We start from the raw sequence: 20,414 nt of genomic DNA, 5'->3' as shown, positions 1-20,414 counted from the left end.
GCAACTACTCAACTCTGCCACTTTATGTAGAACCACTCAGAACTGTAGAAGAATGCGTGTGGCTTTGTTCCCATAAAACTTTATTTATAAAAACAGGCAGTCTGAAACAAAATTTCGAATTTAGTAAGAAGCAGTTTCCAAAAAACCAAGTAACTTAAACTCTTCACTAAAGGTCTTAACAAGTCCAGTGTTTACTGAATTGGCTGGAAAATTTCCATTTGCTGACACTGTAGCACCCAGAACCAATGGAGTTCCTGTCATCCCAGAGGCCAATGACAGTGCCTATGAGTACTATCATGGAAAAATAAAATGCCACACAGTCAGCCAGCCCCTCTGCTCACACCAACTGAACTTTATTGAAATCTATTTATAAAATACACATAGACTTTGTGTTTTTTAAAAGTTCCAGAGTGTATAGGGTGGAAAAAAAGTCAAAGGATTCCCTCCAAAACATGGATAGTTCACTGATAAGACCAACTTATTTATGAGTCTCTTCAACCACCTTGTTTTTCTTGACCCTGAAAGCTTTTCTTAAAAATCAACATAAGTTGGGGTGCCTGGGTGGCTGGCTCAGTTAAGCGTCCGACTTCAGCTCAAGTCATGATCTCACGGTTCATAAATTCGAGCCCCACTTTGGGCTCTGTGCTGACAGCTCAGAGCCTGGAGCCTGCTTCGGATTCTGTGTCTCCCTTCCTCTCTGCTGCTCCCCCGCTCGGGCTCTGTCTCTCTTTCAAAAACAAATAAAGGCTAAAAAAATTATTTTTTTTAAAAATCAACATAACTTTCCAAACTCTTTCCTGTTCACTAAGCAAATGTTTTTTCCATCCATACCTTTTCTTGTTCTGTCCTGTACTAAAAGCTGAAAACTGTTAGAAAAGCACAAAGAAGCACAGAAAAAGTAACATAGGAATGAAAATCATACCAAATTGGAGGCTGTGGCTTCAGAAAAAGACAGGCCTCTAGGAATTATTATTATGTGGTCTTGCTCCTTACTTATTCTTACCTGGGAGAAAGGAAAACAAACAAACAAACAATAGGCAATTACTATGAGGTCGTTCATATTTTGCAGTGCAAACACGACTAGAAATATATTTGTAGTGAATAACTATAAGAGATCTGGGAGGGTGGGGAAAGCAACAAAGTAGAAATTAAAGGTATGCAATGGGAAACTTTCCTTGAAAAGTTTTCTTCCCTCAATACTCAAGCACTTGCTAAAAATTTCTGCCATTAGTTTCTCATTTACTGGACTTCCCTGAAGCTTTATCCCGGGAGCTCCAAGGTTGCTTAGGGTCAGCTACATTCATGAGAAAATATTAAGTGAATGTGGTAATGACTATAATCTTGATTTACAACATGGAAATGAAGGGGAAAGGGGCAAAGGAAAGAGAAGTCTTCCTGGGAGGGCAGGAAGGAAGTGGAGACGGAAGGGGAAACACAGGAGAGGCTGCAGGGGGTGGGGAAGAACTCTGGGAAGACAGCACCTAGCACTGGCACCACTTCCATTACAGTCTTTTCATACTTTTTTCTTCCAAATGTTGTCTGGTTTCCAAGTGTGACAACATGAAAACACAGATGATAATGAACGGAAAAAATACACTTAAAGAGAATAAAGACCAGAGAGGAAACGTCCCAGGCCTCCTCTACTTTGCCTGCCCCAAGTGCTTTTCAGTGACCCTCATGCTCAGACAGAATTAACACAGAGAAAACTGTGCCAGAAGGATTTCTTTTCAGATGGTTTTTGCAACTGGTTTGAACGAAAAGGACAACACAGACGGTAAATGAAAGAGAAAGTGAGATTAACCACAGCCTCTCTTTTGGAGAGGTTTAAATCAGGATTAGGTTGTAACCCAGCATGCTAGGTTCAGAAAATGAAGACTGATCAGACTTAGGAGTCAAGGGGAGAAGCATACAGTTGCCTTCTAGTTGGGATTTTTTCAAAAAGGAATTGAAAGCCAAAGAACTCACGGAGATATAGGTATTTGCCAGGTGTGCCCATCCAAACAAGTCCACGAGTCTATACAGGCTGGCAAGCTTACAGCGAGTAAGTTTCTCTCCCTTCACGTAGGAGGATGTATCTGCCCCAGGGAGGTCATTGATAGGTGTGACCATGCCGAGACCTAAAAGGAGGAGGTGTGGATAGAGACTGCGGTCAAGTCAAGTACTGCTGCACCTGGAAGCAGCCGGAGTCTGGGAGTGTCCCAGCCTTGTAAACTCGGATGTGAAACTTATCAGCCCGCACAATGTTTCATTAGCTTATCTTCCTTTGGAGAAAGGCGCATCAGCAATCTTCTCTGCTGTTTCGTCTAGTACTGTACTTGTGGGGGAGGGACTTGGTAGGGAGTCAGGTTCACACCACTGGAGGAAAATGGTCACGTGATTCCAAAGGTGAAAGTGTTCTTAATCCTGAGGTTACTGCTAACTTTATGATGAAAAGATCCCAACGGAAAGCTACTTTTCTAATAGCCCTTTTGACTTTTAGTCAAACAAAAATTATTTAAAATGGAAAAGAATGCATTCAAACCACACTGTGCCTTCTGCCATGACTAAGCAACAAAACCTAGTTTTGCTTGGGTTTTAATGACCCAATTGCTAACTTCAGATGTGATCAAGTTCCACTTTTTCTTAGTCTTTGTTCTCCTTGACACCATTTACCACGTCTTCCCTAGAATTCTTCTACAGGCCTGTGTGGTATCATCTGGATCTCTTGTTCCCCTTTCACCTGCTGCTTCTTTCTCCTTCGACAAGTTCTCTTCCCTTTCTCCCGTCTGTGGCTCCTTCCTGAAGCTCAACCGTCCCCTACACTCCTCTCTCATGTTCCTTCTCCCCATGAAAACGCTACAGACTCAGACACCCTGGTCTTTACCTGTGAGCAGGCCCTCCTGCCCACCCTTCAGCCTGCTGCTTCTAACTGCTTGACACAGTAAGAGACAAGTTAAAAGAGTAGAAAAGTGATTTTTATCTCCCTGCTTTTTCCTACCTTCTCACTTCTCCTCAGTCTTCTGATACTGATGGTACTACAATTCCCACAGGATCGACGTAACCTGTCCTGGGCGACCAAACGTATTTCATCACCACGTTCCACCACTTTCTTCTTTATGAGTTCCCTCATTCTCCATCCTTGAGTTCAGGCCTCATCTCACATGTAAGCCTTCTCATTCCTGTCCTCGCCTTTGGCCCCTCTCTTTATAAATCCATTCCACATAAAGTCATCAGACTGAGTTTGTAAAGGAACACGGTTAGCCTCACTACTCCCCTGCTCAAAGTTTTGCAGAAGCCCCAGACCTGAAGGCCTACAAGATATTCATGTAAGTGCATAAACCAGGCCTGGTGCAGCCCGTAGGCTGCTAGAGATAACACAGGCCTGGGATAAAGGGGCAGCTATAACTCCACAATCAGCTGCTACCGTGTGAGAATCTGAGTTCAGGGTTATCAGAAAGTTTCAACTTTAAACTTGGGCCCCAAGTCAATACTGTAATGTGAGATCTTCTACTTGTGAAATGTTGTGAACTAATTCAAAGAAATAGTTTCAATATGTAAGCCATTATGAAACAACATAATTTCTAACAAAATTTCAGAGTCAGCCATTTAATCGATCTCCCGCTTTCCCCGCCAACTTTAACTTCCACTTTCGACAACATAAATTTTCCAGCCAAACTGGCTGATTTGTACTCCCTGACCTCTGAGCTGTGAGACACAGCTTTCCCGCTGCCATGCCTTTGTACATTGCAGCCAGCAACCTCAGCGGCTCCCCCTTCCTGCTGGGGTATCTAGGACACACACAGGATAGCTCCTCTTATTATTTTGGTCTTCCTGGACCAGTCTTCCTCTTCTAACTTTCAAAATTTTCTCTTTAGAACCTTTTCTTCTCTGCCTATACCCTCTTGTATGATTTAATCTACACACATGGCCCTGATGAATACTTCCCCATGTCCATCTGCCAAGTCACTCTCTTAGGCTCTAGGAGTGTTTTTCCAACTGCTACAAGGTCTTGGCAACTCTGGGCAACCCTGGCATGCCTGAAGTTGAACTTCTTCCACTTCCCAAGCCAAAGAGATCCCCAACTCTGGACATTCCTATTTCTGTCTACTAATAATACCATGAAATTCTCAGTTAATTCTTCACACAGAAACTATACAGGTCTTTCTACATCACCCTTCTGCTTAAATGGCTTTTCAAAATTAGAATAGAATCCAAACTTCCAACCCTGGCTGCAAAGCCCTACATAATTCAGCCTCTCTGCCTGTTTCTGATCTCACTTTGTTCTACTGGTTTCCCCCAAAACCATGTTCCAGACCATAACCTTTAATTTTTGTTCCTTGAAGAGACCACCAAATTCATTGTCCTCTTATTTCCATCTGACACTTGTACTTGTCCCTTCTACTTGGACTGTTTTCTCTCAATCTTGGTATGGTTTGCTCCTCCTTGTCATTCAGATTTCAGTTTCAATGTCCCCTCCTCAGAGAGATTCTCTCTGATCACCTAATCTAGTCACCTAGCTCCTCCTATCAAATCACCATCTATTAATTATCTGCATAGCACTTATTAACTGACCATTTTCCGTCTCCACAAGGACAGGAATCTTGTCTCTGGTTTATCAGTGTATCTCCTATCTCTAACAGGGTGCTTAGAACATAATAGATACTCAATATTATAGAAAAAGCAAAACAAACAAACAAACAAGCTCAACCTTTGAATTTTTATGTTTCTTCTAATAGAATGTTTCTGCCAAGATAGAGGAGTGATTTTGTAACTCATAGTTCTTCTCCCCCACTATCTACACCATCTCCTCACATCAAACTGTTACTAAGTCATCTCTATTCTTCCTTAGTTATGCCTTTCTCATATCTCTTCCTTTTTGTACTCACACTACTATTTTAGTTCAAGCATGTATACCTCACATTGGGACCCTTTCAAAGATTCTTTAACCGGTATATATGTGCCGACACACTGGTCCACTTTGAGTTCTACAAACATACCTTAACCCAGCATGTTTTCAACATCAGGTCTCAATTGTTATGCCATTCCTCTATTTGGAAAGTACTTGCATTTACTGACTCTTACTTATAAATCTATAACCAAACCAAACCAAACCAAAACCAAAACCAAAACCAAAGAAAGGCAGAAATGAAGGGAGAAGGAAAACAAAAGAAAAGAAAAAAGAGGAAAAGAAAATCCCTTGATGCCGATATGACGTCTCATCCCTTGACTCGGACCCGAAGCAGTCCCTGACATTACCTTCTGGCACTCTGCACCTGTCCTGGTATTGCGGGGAGTTCCGGACATATCTTGCTGACGTGTATAAAGCGCTTAGTGTTCAGCTCACCAAACTGGTGCTCTTACTAAAGAGTTGTTAAATGTAAAAATATCTTAACCCCTCTTTTACACCAAATTCTAACCACTCCATCTTGTAAAGCCTGGTTAGCTCAGGCCTCTCTTTTTTCAGAGTTTTCTCAGTCCACTTCAACCAATAATCAATCTCAACTCTCAGTTCATAGTATGATGACTTATAAAAGGCCATTAGACAATTTCTTACGAACTGCTTTGTAATGTTTTACAGTTATCTTTCAGTTTTAATTTTTTTTTTGCATTCATGGTAGGTCTCCTCAACTAAAATTACGCATTTATGTAGGACAGGGCCCATGTCTTGTAACTATTTTACAATCTCACAAAGTCTAGTAAATGCCCGGTTGATAACAAAAGGTAAGAGAGTTTAACACTATATTACTCTAAGTATTAGATGTTATAAACTTAAGGACTGAACCAGAGGAGAATATGCTGCTAGAGATGTGCCGTGTTCAAAGTAGAGATAAAATTATAATTTCTTAAACTTTTCAAAACTGACGTACTGAGAGGAGGTGAAGTAAAGCCCGAGAAAGAATTGGTCGTGATGTAATCTGCGATCTGCTGTAATGCCAGCAATCCAGTTGGGTTGTGGCCTTTCTTCATCTGTTCTTGGATAAGGCATTCCAGATCTTCCCGAAAGGCCTGTAACACACAAAAATGACCACTGAGCTCATACATCTCACTTGGAGCAGAACAAACCAAACATAACTTTCTCTATAATTAATCTTTTTCCCATCCCTCCTTTGAATACGGTTTCATCTACACAATTTTGAAACAAATATAAAACATAAAATAATGAAACAGTGGAAGAAGGAGGCAAGAAGCTTGCCTTCAGGGGAGGAAAAAAAATCGTTAGAAAGTCTTACTCTCAAAGAAAACGAGCTATCATCTACAATAGACAGATATAAAGCAACTCTGTTAACAATATGGAACTAGAGGACCAAGTACAGACTGATGCAAAAAGAGAGCCATTCCTCGCCCAGTGGCCTCATTACCTAGGTTGGGCTAGAGTCCCTATTTGGATGGGGCAAGACTCTGACTACAGACTGACTCACAGAAATCTTCACTAAGACATACTACGTACATCACGGCTTCCATTTTAAGAATTCCGTGGCAATTCCCTTAACTCTATGAAGACTGAAAGCAAACTGTAAGAGCTGAGAACTGTTCACTCCCCTTCTGCAACACTGTGCTAAAGAAAGGACATTTTCCCCCAACTTTGGGTACTATATGTTCCTGTTCTGGAATTCCGCTATATTTCTTGGGGGCATATGTGTATGTGTCAGAAACAGTGTTCATATCAGTAAAAATTCTGAACGTTAAGAGAAATTTTCTATTCGAATAACCCTTAAGTTGCTAATATGATTCATCATTTGAAACCTCTCTCAATCCTTTACATTACTTGAAATAGCTCATTTTTTATTTCCATAACACCTAACCAATACTTATTTTATTAAATTCATTTGTTTTCTTGCTCAAACCTTTTCCCATTCATTTTAAATACAAAAGCTCTTGCAATGTAAGTCCTCTAAACCTTGCTTTTGGTTACATATGAAACAGAATCCCTGCCAGAAATTAAGTTCAATTTTTAACCACTTCACCTAAGAGGGAGAAGGCAGAAAACTGCTCCGGAATCACAACCTCCAAGAGGAGTCCATACAAACACCTTGGAGATCACTGGAGAAATCTTTTTCAGAAGGCTGAATTTCCTTTCAGTCACCAACAGTAGCCTTCCTTATAAGGCTGAGAATAAGATCTCCTGGAGTCCCTGCTTAGATGTAGACTTGCATCGTGGATGACCGAATGATTCAGATTTTCAGAAAGGACTTCTTAAAAAAAAAAAAAAAAAAGGCATAGGAGCCCATGATGGAAGGAGAAATGTGGTTTGAGGCTATGAGGTAGTAAATATTAGGACCAGTCCCGACTCAATGCTTGTGTTGCTTTTAGAGAAACAGTTGAGAGGCATCCATGATCTGAATTGAAAGAGCTGAGTGCGAAAAACTATAATCTTGGGAGTTCAATCATGGGGCACCATGGAACACCCTAAGTGAGCTTAGCACAGGAAGAGGGGGAGGGAGGTCACCTTTCCCTGATGCCCCAGAGTGGCCTGTGCAGACATCTGTGTCAACAGTGAACCTGCATCTCCTGTTGGACAGGGTAAGACTCGTTTTCAACACCACTACCATGTGGGCAGGAAGGCACAGTGGCCGAGGTGGACTGAAGAGACTTTAGCATGACTCACATGTGCACATGAAGACATACGTACACGCCACATCTTGGATATAGAAGTCACTGGTGAACCCTTTTGCACTGTGTAAGCCACTGAGGTTCTTGGGACAACTTAGAGGAGAACAGAAATTCCAAGAGGAAGATACTGTACTTTCTGCTAATACAGCAGGTGAATGTTTAAGAGCCTAATTTAAAAACTAGTAGTGACCATATTTGAATTCTGCGTTCATGGAGCAGTTTATACCAGTTAAACATGGCTTTTCTTTTACAAATTTGAGGGCTGTTAAATGTAAATCGTTAGCACAATTATAAAAATTCTAAACATCTGGGGTGCCTGGGTGGCTCAGTTGGTTTGAGTGCCCAACTTCGGCCCAGGTCATGATCTCAGGGTTGAGTTCGAGTCCCACGTTGGACTTGCCGCTGTCAGTGCAGAGCTCACTTCAGATCATCTGTCCCCCTCTCTGCCCTTCCCCTGCTTGCGCACTCTCAAAAAATAAACAAACATTAAAAAAATTCTAAACATCTAAATCCAATGACTGTACCTCGCTCATTTAAAAATATGACTTAAAAATAAATAAATAAATAAATAAAAATATGACTTAAACCAGAGACACTATCCTATAAAATATCCTCTACAAAGACACATTACATTGATCAGAAAACTCCATTAATACATTTCTACGACTTAGTGAACATAAAATGGTTGTGAGCTATATATAAGATGGATGGACACTTTCATACAGATGAGTAACATGAGTATTTTACCATATTTAAGGCTGGATGAGAAAGAATCTTTCAGATACACTCATTTATCTTTTATAAACTATAGAAAACTTCTGGGCACCTGGCAAAGGGCCAATCTGCTCTTTTGAAACTTTATCTCTCCTTCAAAACCAAATTCTATTTAAACTTTCTTCAGCTGAAAGCAGCTATAACCAATATTCATTCAGTAAAAAAGCCAAAAAACAAACAAAAAACCTGATGATACCTACTTGTGTATCACTCATTATTTACATTGTAATAACTTACTGAGAAATGGGAATATTTTATTGAATGCCCCTCCTCATGTGGCTCCAGCAAGAATTTAAGGCAGATTCTAGAGATCAAAATTATTAAAAAAATAAATACAGGTTAGATAAATTAAGCTAAAGAGAAGAAATTAGTATAAGGAGGTTAGTTAGAGCCAGCAATGAGATTAAGATACAAAGTGCATGTAATAAAACTGTAGGCATTTGCTACAGTTGGCATAAGCCAACATGAATTAATTAAGATAATCTGCTCAGTATGATTTATAATGGCTTTAAGATTAAAAACCAACCAGTTGCTCAAGAGAATCACAACTATTTATGAGCTGATGAGACGTTTCTGCTGAGTGGGATGAAAAAGCTAAATAAGAAAGGTTGAAAAATTTGTCCAAGGCAGTAAATGTTAAAGGCAAGAACTCAGGTCAAATGCTATTTTCACTAGTGAAAATGCTTTTACCACTTCCATACATCCCACAATACAGTGGGCACAATCCTAAAGCTTTGGGATGATCCATGGTATCATAAGGGGATGTGTAAGCCCTTCTAAAATCAATTCAGAGAAAAATATGAATTTAGTTTCCACAAAGTGCAGGAAAATAATTTTCAAAGTAAGTGAAATTGCCCTAACGTTTTTATATAGTTGAAAGTGCTTCAGCGGATAAGAAATCTTCTATTACAAAAGATTTAATGTTTTTGGTCATGAACATTTATAACTCATTTTTAATGTTTCAAATATATTGGAGTATTATTCAGATAATTACCTCAGTCGTAAGACAGTATAAAAATTAATGATAAAATTTCAGCTGGTTTTAAAAATTTATCTATAAACATGTTGAGCTTTAAAATACTGTATTCAAAGAATAAAAATTTTATTTATCTTTATGATGACAGTTAACCATATTCTGAAATCCAATGTTAATAAAATAACCCTTTATAGTTATTCATTTGAATCTCACAACAAAGTCCTGAGATAGGCAGTGATTTGCTCAAGGCTGCACAGCTAACAAGTAAATGGAGTAAAGGTTGAAATCTGTAACTCTCAGCTGGGCACAGGATCTTTCTGTAGTTTTATGGGAGATGGGTTGTATCACTGAAACCAAATACAACTAATAAGGCAGCAGGCATGTTGTGATCAGAAATACAGAGTAAACCTCTTAGGCTAGATTAGGGCATTAGGTTGTACTGAAATAGCAAAAAAATTACATAGCAGCAGATTATGATGGTCCTCAAGTACCAATATACTTGCCCTCTTACAGCTGGAAATTTTTCCATCAAAGCAGAATGAAAAACTAACTTATACACAGGGCAGCAAGGTCACATGCTTGGCTTCTGAAGTCAGATTAAACCAACAATTCCCTAGAGCGTCCACTGAAGAAGAGTCAGGGTAAAAGACAAACAACACATACACAAACCACAGCATAAACCATGTCTTCCATCTTAGAGACAGAAGAGCAGAGAAGAGGAAGTAGCGGGAGTTGTTGCACCTTGAACGCATGAATCCATGAACATAATAAACCTGACTGCCATCAGGAGGACAGATTCTCTGAGACCTTTAAAACCCAAAATACGGTCTAAGGAATTATAATTATATAATCTTCAAAGTGTTGCCATAAAGTGCTTTAAATCAGCAATACTGTATATAAGTCATGTATACAATTTTCACAAAAATACTTGCCTACTATGGGCTAGGCTCTGCAAAACTTGCTTTTATGTTATTTCATTTAATTGTCACAACAACTCCATGAGGTCCATTTTACCAACAAGGAAACTGAAGCTCAAGTTAAGTGAGTTTCCTAGGCCACGCAGCTAATAGGCGGTGGTGAACCCAGATCCAAAGCAAGCACTGTGTGCATATATATGTACATATCAAAACATTTGTTATAAACAGATTAGAACTGGAAATGATGAGAAAATAGGCTGACTCCTTATAGGTCAAGCAGTCTGGTACTCCAGGATCTCTATAATTCATCATGCAACTTTTTGGGTCTACCTACTGTTACTGCCTTGTGCTCTGATTTAGCCTATGAGGTTTGCGCATCACTCTATGATCACACCGTACTTTTCTATCCCTGTGCACTCTATTTCATCAAAGGGAAATGCTGGCTTCTGCTGTTCCTCTACCTAATCAGTGCTTACCCTTTATCTAACACTTGTCTTAAATGTGATCTTCCTGAAGTCTCTCCTTTAATCACCCCAATTAGGTGGGATCTCCACTTTCTTCTCTTCCCACCCAACTCTAATTCTTTTAACATTTGCCTTTACTACTCTTAGGATACCTATCATAGGACTGTGGTTTACTTTTCCCACTCTACCACACTATGATATCTGATGGTTGAAGCTGTTGTCTTTCACATTCCTGGAGTCTCCCTGAGTGTCTAGTTCAGTGCTCAATTAATAAAATAGTGAGAGTGTTTTCCTTTCCTAGAATATAAGGAAAGAAAGTAAAGAATCTGATCTTAATCTTAATTGAGTTAATGATAGTAAAATCCATTTCACAGGTTTTTAGCATTAGAATCTGAAGATCTAAAAAAGTCTTGAAAGTTTGTTACTTGAGGGGCGCCTAGGTAACTCAATTGGTTAAGCATCTGACTCTTGATTTCAGCTCAGATCATGATCTCAAAGTTCGTGGGACAGAGCCCTGCATCGGGCTCTGTGCTGACAGCCCCAGAGCCTGCTTGGGATTCTCTCTCTACCTCTCTCTCTGCCCCTCCCCCCTTCCTCAAAGTCAGTAAACATTAAAAAAAAAAAAAGTCCATTATTTAAATGAGAAATTCCTCTTGTGTAATTAGGTCTGTCCATCATAGAATGGGAGAAATTCATCTATTTTTTTAAAATAAGAAATGAATCTTCACTGAACGTTATAAAGTTTTGGAAAGTCATTTAATTCTCCAACTCCAACAAAATCCTACTTGAAAACTTGTTTGGTCCCCAGAGTATTATATTTTGGACAGCTCTCTCATTAACACACATCCAAAAGAGTATGATAAGAAAAAAAAAAAAAGTAAAAAATCACTAGATGAAAATCAAAATGTTTGAATTAGAAAAAGCATGCCTTAAAAGCCTTATCTGAATCTCATACCCTTTTATTTTATGCATTGTCTGTCAATACTGACACAGCAATTCTATAAATTCTGAATTCATAAAGTATGGATAAAAATAAACGTGATTATAAAAACAAGAAAGAATTGGAGACCTGAGATTCATGTAGGTAAGATTATACTTTAAGTACACACATATTCATGTATACTAAAAACCAAAGGCAGAATAACCTTGAAGTATTAGATCCTAGTTTCTGTATCTAAAATCAGAGCTTTCAGGAGAAAGTGATATTGGATGGAAGGTATTGTAAATCACAGAAAAGAGGGCCAATTTGATAAAAGAAAATAACCTGATTGAATTATTTCAGTTAAGGCTAGGGGAAAAAAAAAAACCAAAAACAAAAAGAAAAGAAAATTACATAGGTTGATTTATAAGTAATGTTTAACTTATGGACATTATGTAATGGAATACTGATAAATACCAGAGATTGATTATAAATATTCACAGCTGGATGTTCTACCTCATAATAATTACTAGAGAGAAAAATTGGAGAAAAAAGAAAAAAAAAAGATTACAGACTTGCTGCTCCCAAGGCACTCTACAATTATGTTATTAGATCTCTCCCAAAGTGGGATTAGGAGCATAACAAACTTACTTAGAATTTCTCCATTAAGAAATGTATTCATTTGGAAATAGATTACCACTGGTCCTGTTGAAAGGAGAAAAAAGAAATAAACCAAATTTTCTTCTGGATGGTCTTTATCCTCTAACTAAGTCTTAATTAATATGAAGCTAAAGGTTAGAATACTCTCTTTTCTTGAAGCTAGTATGTAATAAAAATGCAAACAAAGTTAATAAAGAATACCTTTATCTTAAGCTTCTAACGTGACCAGATAAATGACGGTGATTCTGACCAACTAGGTGCGCTGTTAACATTTTAGGCCTTATAGTGATATTCTGAAATATATATGGCTTTAAAGTTTCTCCTATATTTGAAGTAGCTTGTAGCATTACATATTGCCCTGTTATTAAGAAATGTTAGTGTGTCACATGCCTGAGCTATCACTACCTATAAGTTCCTGTTGTTTATCTTTCAGAGTAGCATTGCACATTTCTGTCAACCAGATTAAACAGCTTTCCATAGTGGTGAGGTTTGAGAACATTCATTCTTTTTCTGAAACCCACCAACTGTTTTCCACATTAAGCTGTTAAGTTCAACAGGAGCTTGATGGACAACCTTCAAGAGTTTAATGACTCAAAGCCCACCCAGCTATTCATATATCCGTCCATTGATGTACATAGAATTTTACTAAATATCTACTATGCACAATGTACTGTTAATTTTTCAACTTATATGCATCTTTAACTTTGATGAAACATCATTTAATTCCAACAGTTTGCCTTAGACACCTCATTCTGAGATAAGGGGGTTAATGATAATCTAGGGTTTCCATAGGCATATATATGAGTGGTGTACTGGTTAAAGAAAACTTGTAGATTCTCCCTGCTGCATTAACAAGATCTCTAGCTAAACCTTGTTTACTCACCAGCACCCAGCACTTGATTTCTAAGACAAACACTTTATTAGGTTTAAATATACATACACATTACAATATACTAAAAAAAAATATATATATATATGTGTATGTGTGTGTATATGTCTATATATATATCTACATATAGATATATGTAGTAGTATACACACACACACACACACACACACACACACACACACACACACATTACGAAAGATCATGAAATTCCTAGAAGCAATACTTGGGAGTCAAGATGAAACATTCTTTTTTCTTATTTTCTCAGCTCAAGGCAATGAGGTACTGTGTTTGTCAAACAAATTTACAGACACCAAAATGTCTTGTGATTGGAAACTCTTCCTACGTTGGGTTAAATGAACCTGAACAACAGAATTCGAAGATGAATAAAACAATATATGGGTGGAATTTTTTCATTGTTATTGAATGCTTTAAGTGGTACAACCTACTGGTTAAGTCTGAGTTTTGGAATTTACATTCAGAGCCCACAATTTAACTAAACTTGTAAAAACTTTAGCAAGTTATTTAACACCTCTAACTTTCAGTTTATTCATCTGTAAACTAGGGATATCAGTTTTCTGTTTGAGTTGTTCTGAGGATTAAATAGGATTTGATACATAATAGTGCCCATAATAGGTGCTAATAAGGGGTTTAATAAAAACAAGTATTATACTTTGCTTTTATTAGTTTCCCTATTTTCCTTTCTTCCCAAATAAACTCAGCATTTTAAATAGAAGGCTTACAAACTTGTTTCTTACAAACAAGAAATTAGTCATATCTTTGATTTGATCATTAGTAGTTATGGGTTTTGTTGAAAAGAGTGAACTCCAATATTCACAGGAGACCCACACAGGTTTTAAGAGAATTATATTTGCAGAAACACTGCAAGCTTGGGCCTGAAGGAACAAAGGTAGTTCCAAAAGAAAAGGTCTTTGAACCTCAAAACCTCTACAAGAAGGAAGAAGGCTGAGAAAAGAACAAACACAGGCTAAATTTCAAGGAAAAGGAAAGAAGACTCAGAGGGTGGAACCAAAAGCCCAGAAGGCAGAGCCACTAGCGAGAGTCACCCCTGGAAAGTAGGACTACGTCTTCATTAAGGGAACTTCTAAACATTTGCCCAGATGGATTTCACACCTGCTATGAACCAGTTATTCCTCTGTACCCCTAACTCCCCCCTTTTAGAACAGGAATGTTCAGTAGCAGTTATCTTTGCTTGCCCCACCATTGGCTGTGTGTGTGTGTGGGGGGGGGGGCAGATTTAGTTCTTTAGTTCTCAGGTGTACAGATTGAGAGGACCTGTACTTAAGGAATCACACCTGAGGGGCACCATCTGTAGCTGGACCAGAGTTAGATGATGAGATTCTGGATTCAAGCAAATATTATAATGAGCTGAAGCTTTTGCAGGAGTGTTAGGAGACAGTGAGTGCATTTTGCATGTGGGAGCAAGGTAAATAAATTGTGGTAGACTTCAATGCTTTTCAACTAAATTGTGGTCAAAGAGGGGACAAGTCTCCCTTCAAAAGGTGGATCTTAATTCCTCTCTCCTTCTTTAGCTCCTGTATGAGCTGAACTTAGTGACTCACTTCTAACTATAGATATGGTGGAAGTGATGGGTGTTTAAGGCCTGAGATTAGGTCATAAAATGCACTGCAGACTCCTCTTGGTTCTCTCCCAGATACTTGCTCTGGAGGAGAACATTCAAACAGTCTCAGGTAAAGGTCCACATAGCAAGGAACTGTGGTCCTTGGCCAACAGCCATGTGGCTTTTCCATTGGGAAAAGATGGTGACCCATCTCAAGGGCAGAAATCTCCAGGCCAGTCAGGTCTTCAGGTGACAGTAGCCATGGATGATGTCTTGACTGCAACTTTGTGAGAGACCTTGAGCCAGAAACACTTAACTAAGCTGCTCCTGAATTCTTCACCCATAGAAACAATGAGGTAATAAAAGCTTGCTGTTTTAAGTTGCTAAATTTTGGGGTAGTTTGTTTAGCAATAGATACTAATGCAGGTCGCCAGGGATCATTTCTTTGTTAAAAGGTTTGTTGTATTAAAAGAAATTTGAAAACCACTGCCCCAAAACATGGCAGGAAGACAAAATTTATGTCTTTTCTAAGTCTTTCACAAATGAGATTTTAAATTCAGTAGCAAAGATCTAGGGAAAAAAATGGTCAAACCACAATTCTTTTAAATCTTCTTTGTTCCTCTCTGGGCTGAAAATTACCATTCTTGCTATGTGAATACAGAAATGACAATCTATATGTCTTGCTTTTCCCATTATTTCATTAAGTTCCCTAAGGCATAAATACAATTGGTAATTCCAGCCAATTTACAAATGGAAATTTTTTTAGGTATAAAAAAAATTAGATCTACTCGAAGTTATGCTGTCTTTATTTAATGGGGAAATTAAAACGAAAACCCTGGCATAGAAATGCAGCTCAGTACTTTTTACTTTTAAACTTTACAGTTAAAACTGGTCCTCTTTGGAGCACTTCCCAGAGAAATCTCAATATTTAACAACTCTGAACAAAACCTGAACTTCATCTCATTCTCTGTTACTTTATACTATCTGTTACTATAATCATTTGGTTAATAAGTTAGCCCTCAAAAGTGGAGTTTCTTTAGAAGAGGAAATATATCTATTTTGATCCAAATAATTAATGTGCCCTTCAAGTATTTATAAACACAGAGTTTAGATTTGCATTAAAGAAGGCACTGAACATTTACTCCCTCATGATGAATCCTCTGGTTAATCTCCTTTCCATTGGGAAAAGATTTCTTTATGGATTTATTTAAAGGATAGGTTTAAAGTTAAGCTATACTTAAATTCCTCAAAGTTTGCATTGCTTTTATAACTTGTACTTGCTTTTATCTAGGCCACTGGTGTAGCAGAGTTACTTAGAGTAGAATTCCCCTTTGGCTTCGGGCTCAACCTCTGTGATTAAATTCACAAGGGCACAACAAAAATGATTTACCAGGGCCACCTTAGGCAGTTCTATGCCTTAGTGCTTATCTTAGTACCTAAGTTGGAAGCCTAATTAACCCTAACACGGGCCTCATGTGTCTATGTTTGTTGAACTCTACCTTAAGGGGTCTGTGATCTTCATTATGCATAAAGTTACTAATTCATTTTGCATGTTAAATCAAGGTATTCTCTCTCATTTTCCATCACTGATATGTGACCGTTGCAATTCCACTAAGGGCTTGTAAGAAAACTAACAAATCATTTTAATGTGATTTACAAAGTCTGAATATTACTGTGCAGACAAAATTTTCAGCTTCAGTTTATAATCCACTTTTAGTGTAGTTTGGTACGTGTGCATCTATGTGCCTGCATTAGGTGTATGTCACATTAGGCTGCCAGATCACACATCACCGCAGAAGCTTGAAGTCTTCCTCCGCTGCTCTGAGTGTCAGGGTGCACAAAGAAAGAAAATATGTTTCTTGGCTCTTGACAATTCAGTCATGCCTTTCTTTTTTACACAGATACTCACTCTGAATTGGGGATCCTAGCTCAGCCCCATCTTTTGTCCTCCTTTAATGAAGCGTTACACTCAGAAATCACACAAAGAAAACTTACACCACCAAGACAACACTAGTTTGTTATTAAAGCTTTGCAAATTAGGGGCGCCTGGGTGGCGCAGTCGGTTAAGCGTCCGACTTCAGCCAGGTCACGATCTCGCGGTCCATGAGTTCGAGCCCCGCGTCAGGCTCTGGGCTGATGGCTCGGAGCCTGGAGGCTGTTTCCGGTTCTGTGTCTCCCTCTCTCTCTGCCCCTCCCCCGTTCATGCTCTGTCTCTCTCTGTCCCAAAAATAAATAAAAACGTGGAAAAAAAATTTTTTTTTAAAAAAAAAAAGCTTTGCAAATTAAATCTGTAAATGAGGTGTTCATTTTACCTCTGAAAGCCTGGGGGCAACTAGGAGTCACTCTGCCTTCACCCTTCTATTGTGAGCGTACTTTAAAGTACCTCCTACCTCCCTGTATCAAGGTCTCCAGAGAGAAGAAAAAGTATAGCCTTCTGATTATTTCAACTCACAGGACTTTGCAAGATCTGAGTAACTCGTTTCCTCTGCTCCATCATGTTGAAGTCTTGCCGTAGATCAGGAGACATGTTCCTCTCCCGAATGTATTCTGGGTCATTCTCATTGATGCGGTCAAAATATCTCTCTTTGTGAGGCATGCTGGGGGGAGGAGGAGTAGTGACCACACCTTGGCTGGCATCTGAACTCATGCTTCAAGTCGAAGGACTCCCTTTGTTACCTGCATTAATAAACACAAAGGAAGACATTCATGATAAGTTCATTATTAAATTCAGATTTTATGGAGGTCAAACAGAACTTTTTTTTTTCCACCAGAGGCTAACAGTGGCAGCTTTCTTTAAAAAGTAGCTTCTCAAAAAATATTAGAACAATTTCTTATTAAAGTAAAAATATCTTTGATTATAATGCTAAATTGGAAATTGATATTTTCAGAAGTAACGAAAACTTGTGATTCAATTATGTCATCAACTGCTAACTGAATTTTTAGAGGGAGCAACTATCAAAATCTCCAAAGTAAGATATCACATCTAGGATTGCCTGGGTGGCTCAGTGGGTTAAGCGTCTGACTTCCGCTCACGTCACGATCTCACGGTTCGAGCCCTGTGTTGGGCAGGTTCAGTTCAGAAACTGGGCCCGCTTTGGATTCTGTCTCTCTGCCCCTCTCCAGCTCATGCTCGTTTTCTCTCTCTCCCTCAAAAATAAATAAAGCTTAAAAAAAATCACATCTACATTTGATCTTAGCCAAAAGGCCGAGAAGTGATAGAAAAAAAAAAAATCACATCTATAATGGCAAAATTTCCACAATTAGTGAGTACTGTCACTAGAGCTTCTCTTTTGTCTTATTCACACATTTTTTTTTTATTTTAGACCAAACTTTGGCCATACTTAATGACCACTACATTTTATAGTGAATGTAATTTATTAACATGAGAGAAACACAGCTGTAAGTTTTTCATTTTTTTTTTTTAATTTTTTGTTCAACGTTTATTTATTTTTGGGACAGAGAGAGACAGAGCATGAACGGGGGAGGGGCAGAGAGAGAGGGAGACACAGAATCCGAAACAGGCTCCAGGCTCTGAGCCATCAGCCTAGAGCCCGACGCGGGGCTCGAACTCACGGACCGCGAGATCGTGACCTGGCTGAAGTCGGACGCTTAACCGACTGCGCCACCCAGGTGCCCCAGCTGTAAGTTTTTCAAATGATTCAACTTCCTAGAGGAAATGTAAGAATTATTCAGGTTGCCAGACTAAATAACTTCAGCACATAGTGCTACAAATCCAAGTAAGAAACAGCAAAAAGTTATTCAGAAACCGTAAGAATAACTGATTCACTTAATTATTAGGATAATCACACTTTTCTAGATAGATCCAGGAGGGAGAAAGTAAAGGCCACTTTCCTCTTAGGGATCTATATCTCTGATAAAGACCAGAGATACCTGGTCTCATCTTTAAAACACAGTAACAACCAGGGAGATTACTATATTTGTCTCTAATAATAGTCTTCTCTGATAGAATTCATCTCTAAAGTTACCTTGGTGCAACTTAGACCAAGCAAACTAATTATAAGACATTAAAAATTCTTGCACCAGATGACATGACACTATATAAAGAAAACCCTAAAGACTCCACCAAAAAAACTACTAGAACTGATAAAAAGAATTGAGTAAGGTCACAGGATACAAAGTCAATGTACAGAAATCTGTTGCATTTCTATACACTAATAATGAAGCAGCAGAACATTAAGAAAACAACTACCTTCACAACTGTACGAAAAATAATAAGATGCCTCGGAATAAACTTAACCAAAAAGGTGAGAAACCTCTGAAAACTATAAAATACTAATGAAAGAAATTGAAAACGACACAAAGCAATGGAAAGACATCCCATGCTCATAGATTGGAAGAACACATATTGTTAAAATAACCATATGATCTAGGGTAATCTATAGGTTTAGTGCAATCTCTATCAAAACACCAACTGCATTTTCCACAGAACTAGAACAAACAATCTTAAAATTTGTATGGAACCACAAAAGACTCCAAATAGTCAAAGCAATTCTGACAAGTTAAACAAAACAAGGCATCACAATTCCCAGACTTCAAGTGATAACATAAAGCTGTAGTAAAAAAAACAGTATGGTACTGACACAAAAATAAACACATAGATCAATGGAAAAGAGCAGAAAGCCCAGAAATAAACTTGCAATTTAATGGTCAGGTCAATTAATCTTTAACAAAGGAGGCAATAATATGCAACTAGAAAGAGTTTCTTCAACAAATGGTACTGGGAAAACTGTGTAGCGACATGCACAAGAATGAAACTGGACCATTTTCTTACACCATACACAAAAATAAACTCAAATGCATAGAGGACCTAAATGTCAGACCTAAAACCATAAAAATCCAGAAGAGGGCACAGGCAGTAATTTTTCTGACATCAGCTGTAACAACATCTTTCTAAATATGTCTCCTGAGGCAAGAGAAACAAAAGCAAAAATAAACTATTGGAATTACATCAAAATAAAGAGTTTCTGCACAGCAAAAGAACCTACAAAAAATAAAAGACAACCTACTGAATGGGAGAAGATATTTGCAAATGACATATTTGATAAAGTGTTAGTATCCAAAATAAATGAATAACTTACAGATCTCAACACCCCAAAACCCCAATAACCCAAGTAAAAATAGGCAGAAGACATGCTGAACAGACATTTCTTCAAAGAAAACATCCAGATGGCCAACAGACACATGAAAAGATGCTCAACATCACTCATCATCAGGGAAATGCAAATAGAAACTACAATGAGATATCACATCACACCTGTCAGAATGGCTAAAATAAAAAACTCAAAAGACAAGCGTTGGCGAGGATGTGGAGAAAAAGGAACCCTTGTGCAGTGTTGGTGGGAATGCAAACTGGTGCAGCCACTGTGGAAGACAGTATGGAGGTTCCTCAAAAAATTGAAAACAGAACTACCCATTGATCCAGTAATTACACTACTACTGGGTATTTACTCTAAGAATGTGAAAACATCAACTTGAAGGAATATGTGTACCCCTATGTTTATTGCAGCATTATTTACGATAGCCAAATTATAGAAGCAGCTTAAGTGTTGTTCATCAAAAGATGAATGGGTAAAGATGTCACACACACACACACACACACACACACACACACACACACACACACAC

The 20,414-nt window shown here is 38.3% G+C and overlaps 1 protein-coding gene across 7 annotated transcripts in view; it reads right to left on the bottom strand.

Annotated features, from left to right (window-relative positions):
* The window catches only part of ADD3 (adducin 3), a 127,173-nt gene that overhangs the window by 13,331 nt on the left and 93,428 nt on the right, over positions 1–20,414 (bottom strand). For 6 of the 7 annotated variants that reach the window (XM_040486386.1, XM_040486391.1, XM_040486389.1 and 3 more), the window contains exons 2-5: positions 17,221–17,444; positions 5,847–5,985; positions 1,966–2,117; positions 923–1,003 (exon numbers count right to left, since the gene is read on the bottom strand). In XM_040486386.1, the coding sequence (XP_040342320.1) occupies positions 923–1,003; positions 1,966–2,117; positions 5,847–5,985; positions 17,221–17,415 (567 nt within the window). In that variant the 5' untranslated portion in view covers positions 17,416–17,444. Of the gene's footprint in view, positions 1–922; positions 1,004–1,965; positions 2,118–5,846; positions 5,986–12,291; positions 12,344–17,220; positions 17,445–20,414 lie in introns of those variants that run through there. The other variant, XM_040486392.1, reaches the window with a different exon arrangement.

This window comes from Herpailurus yagouaroundi, unplaced genomic scaffold, assembly GCF_014898765.1.
Source record: "Herpailurus yagouaroundi ecotype Mexico unplaced genomic scaffold, PumYag 163, whole genome shotgun sequence".
NCBI lineage: Eukaryota > Metazoa > Chordata > Mammalia > Carnivora > Felidae > Herpailurus > Herpailurus yagouaroundi.
The sequence above is the reverse complement of the archived record's forward strand: the minus strand, read 5'-3'. Positions and strand labels throughout refer to the sequence as shown.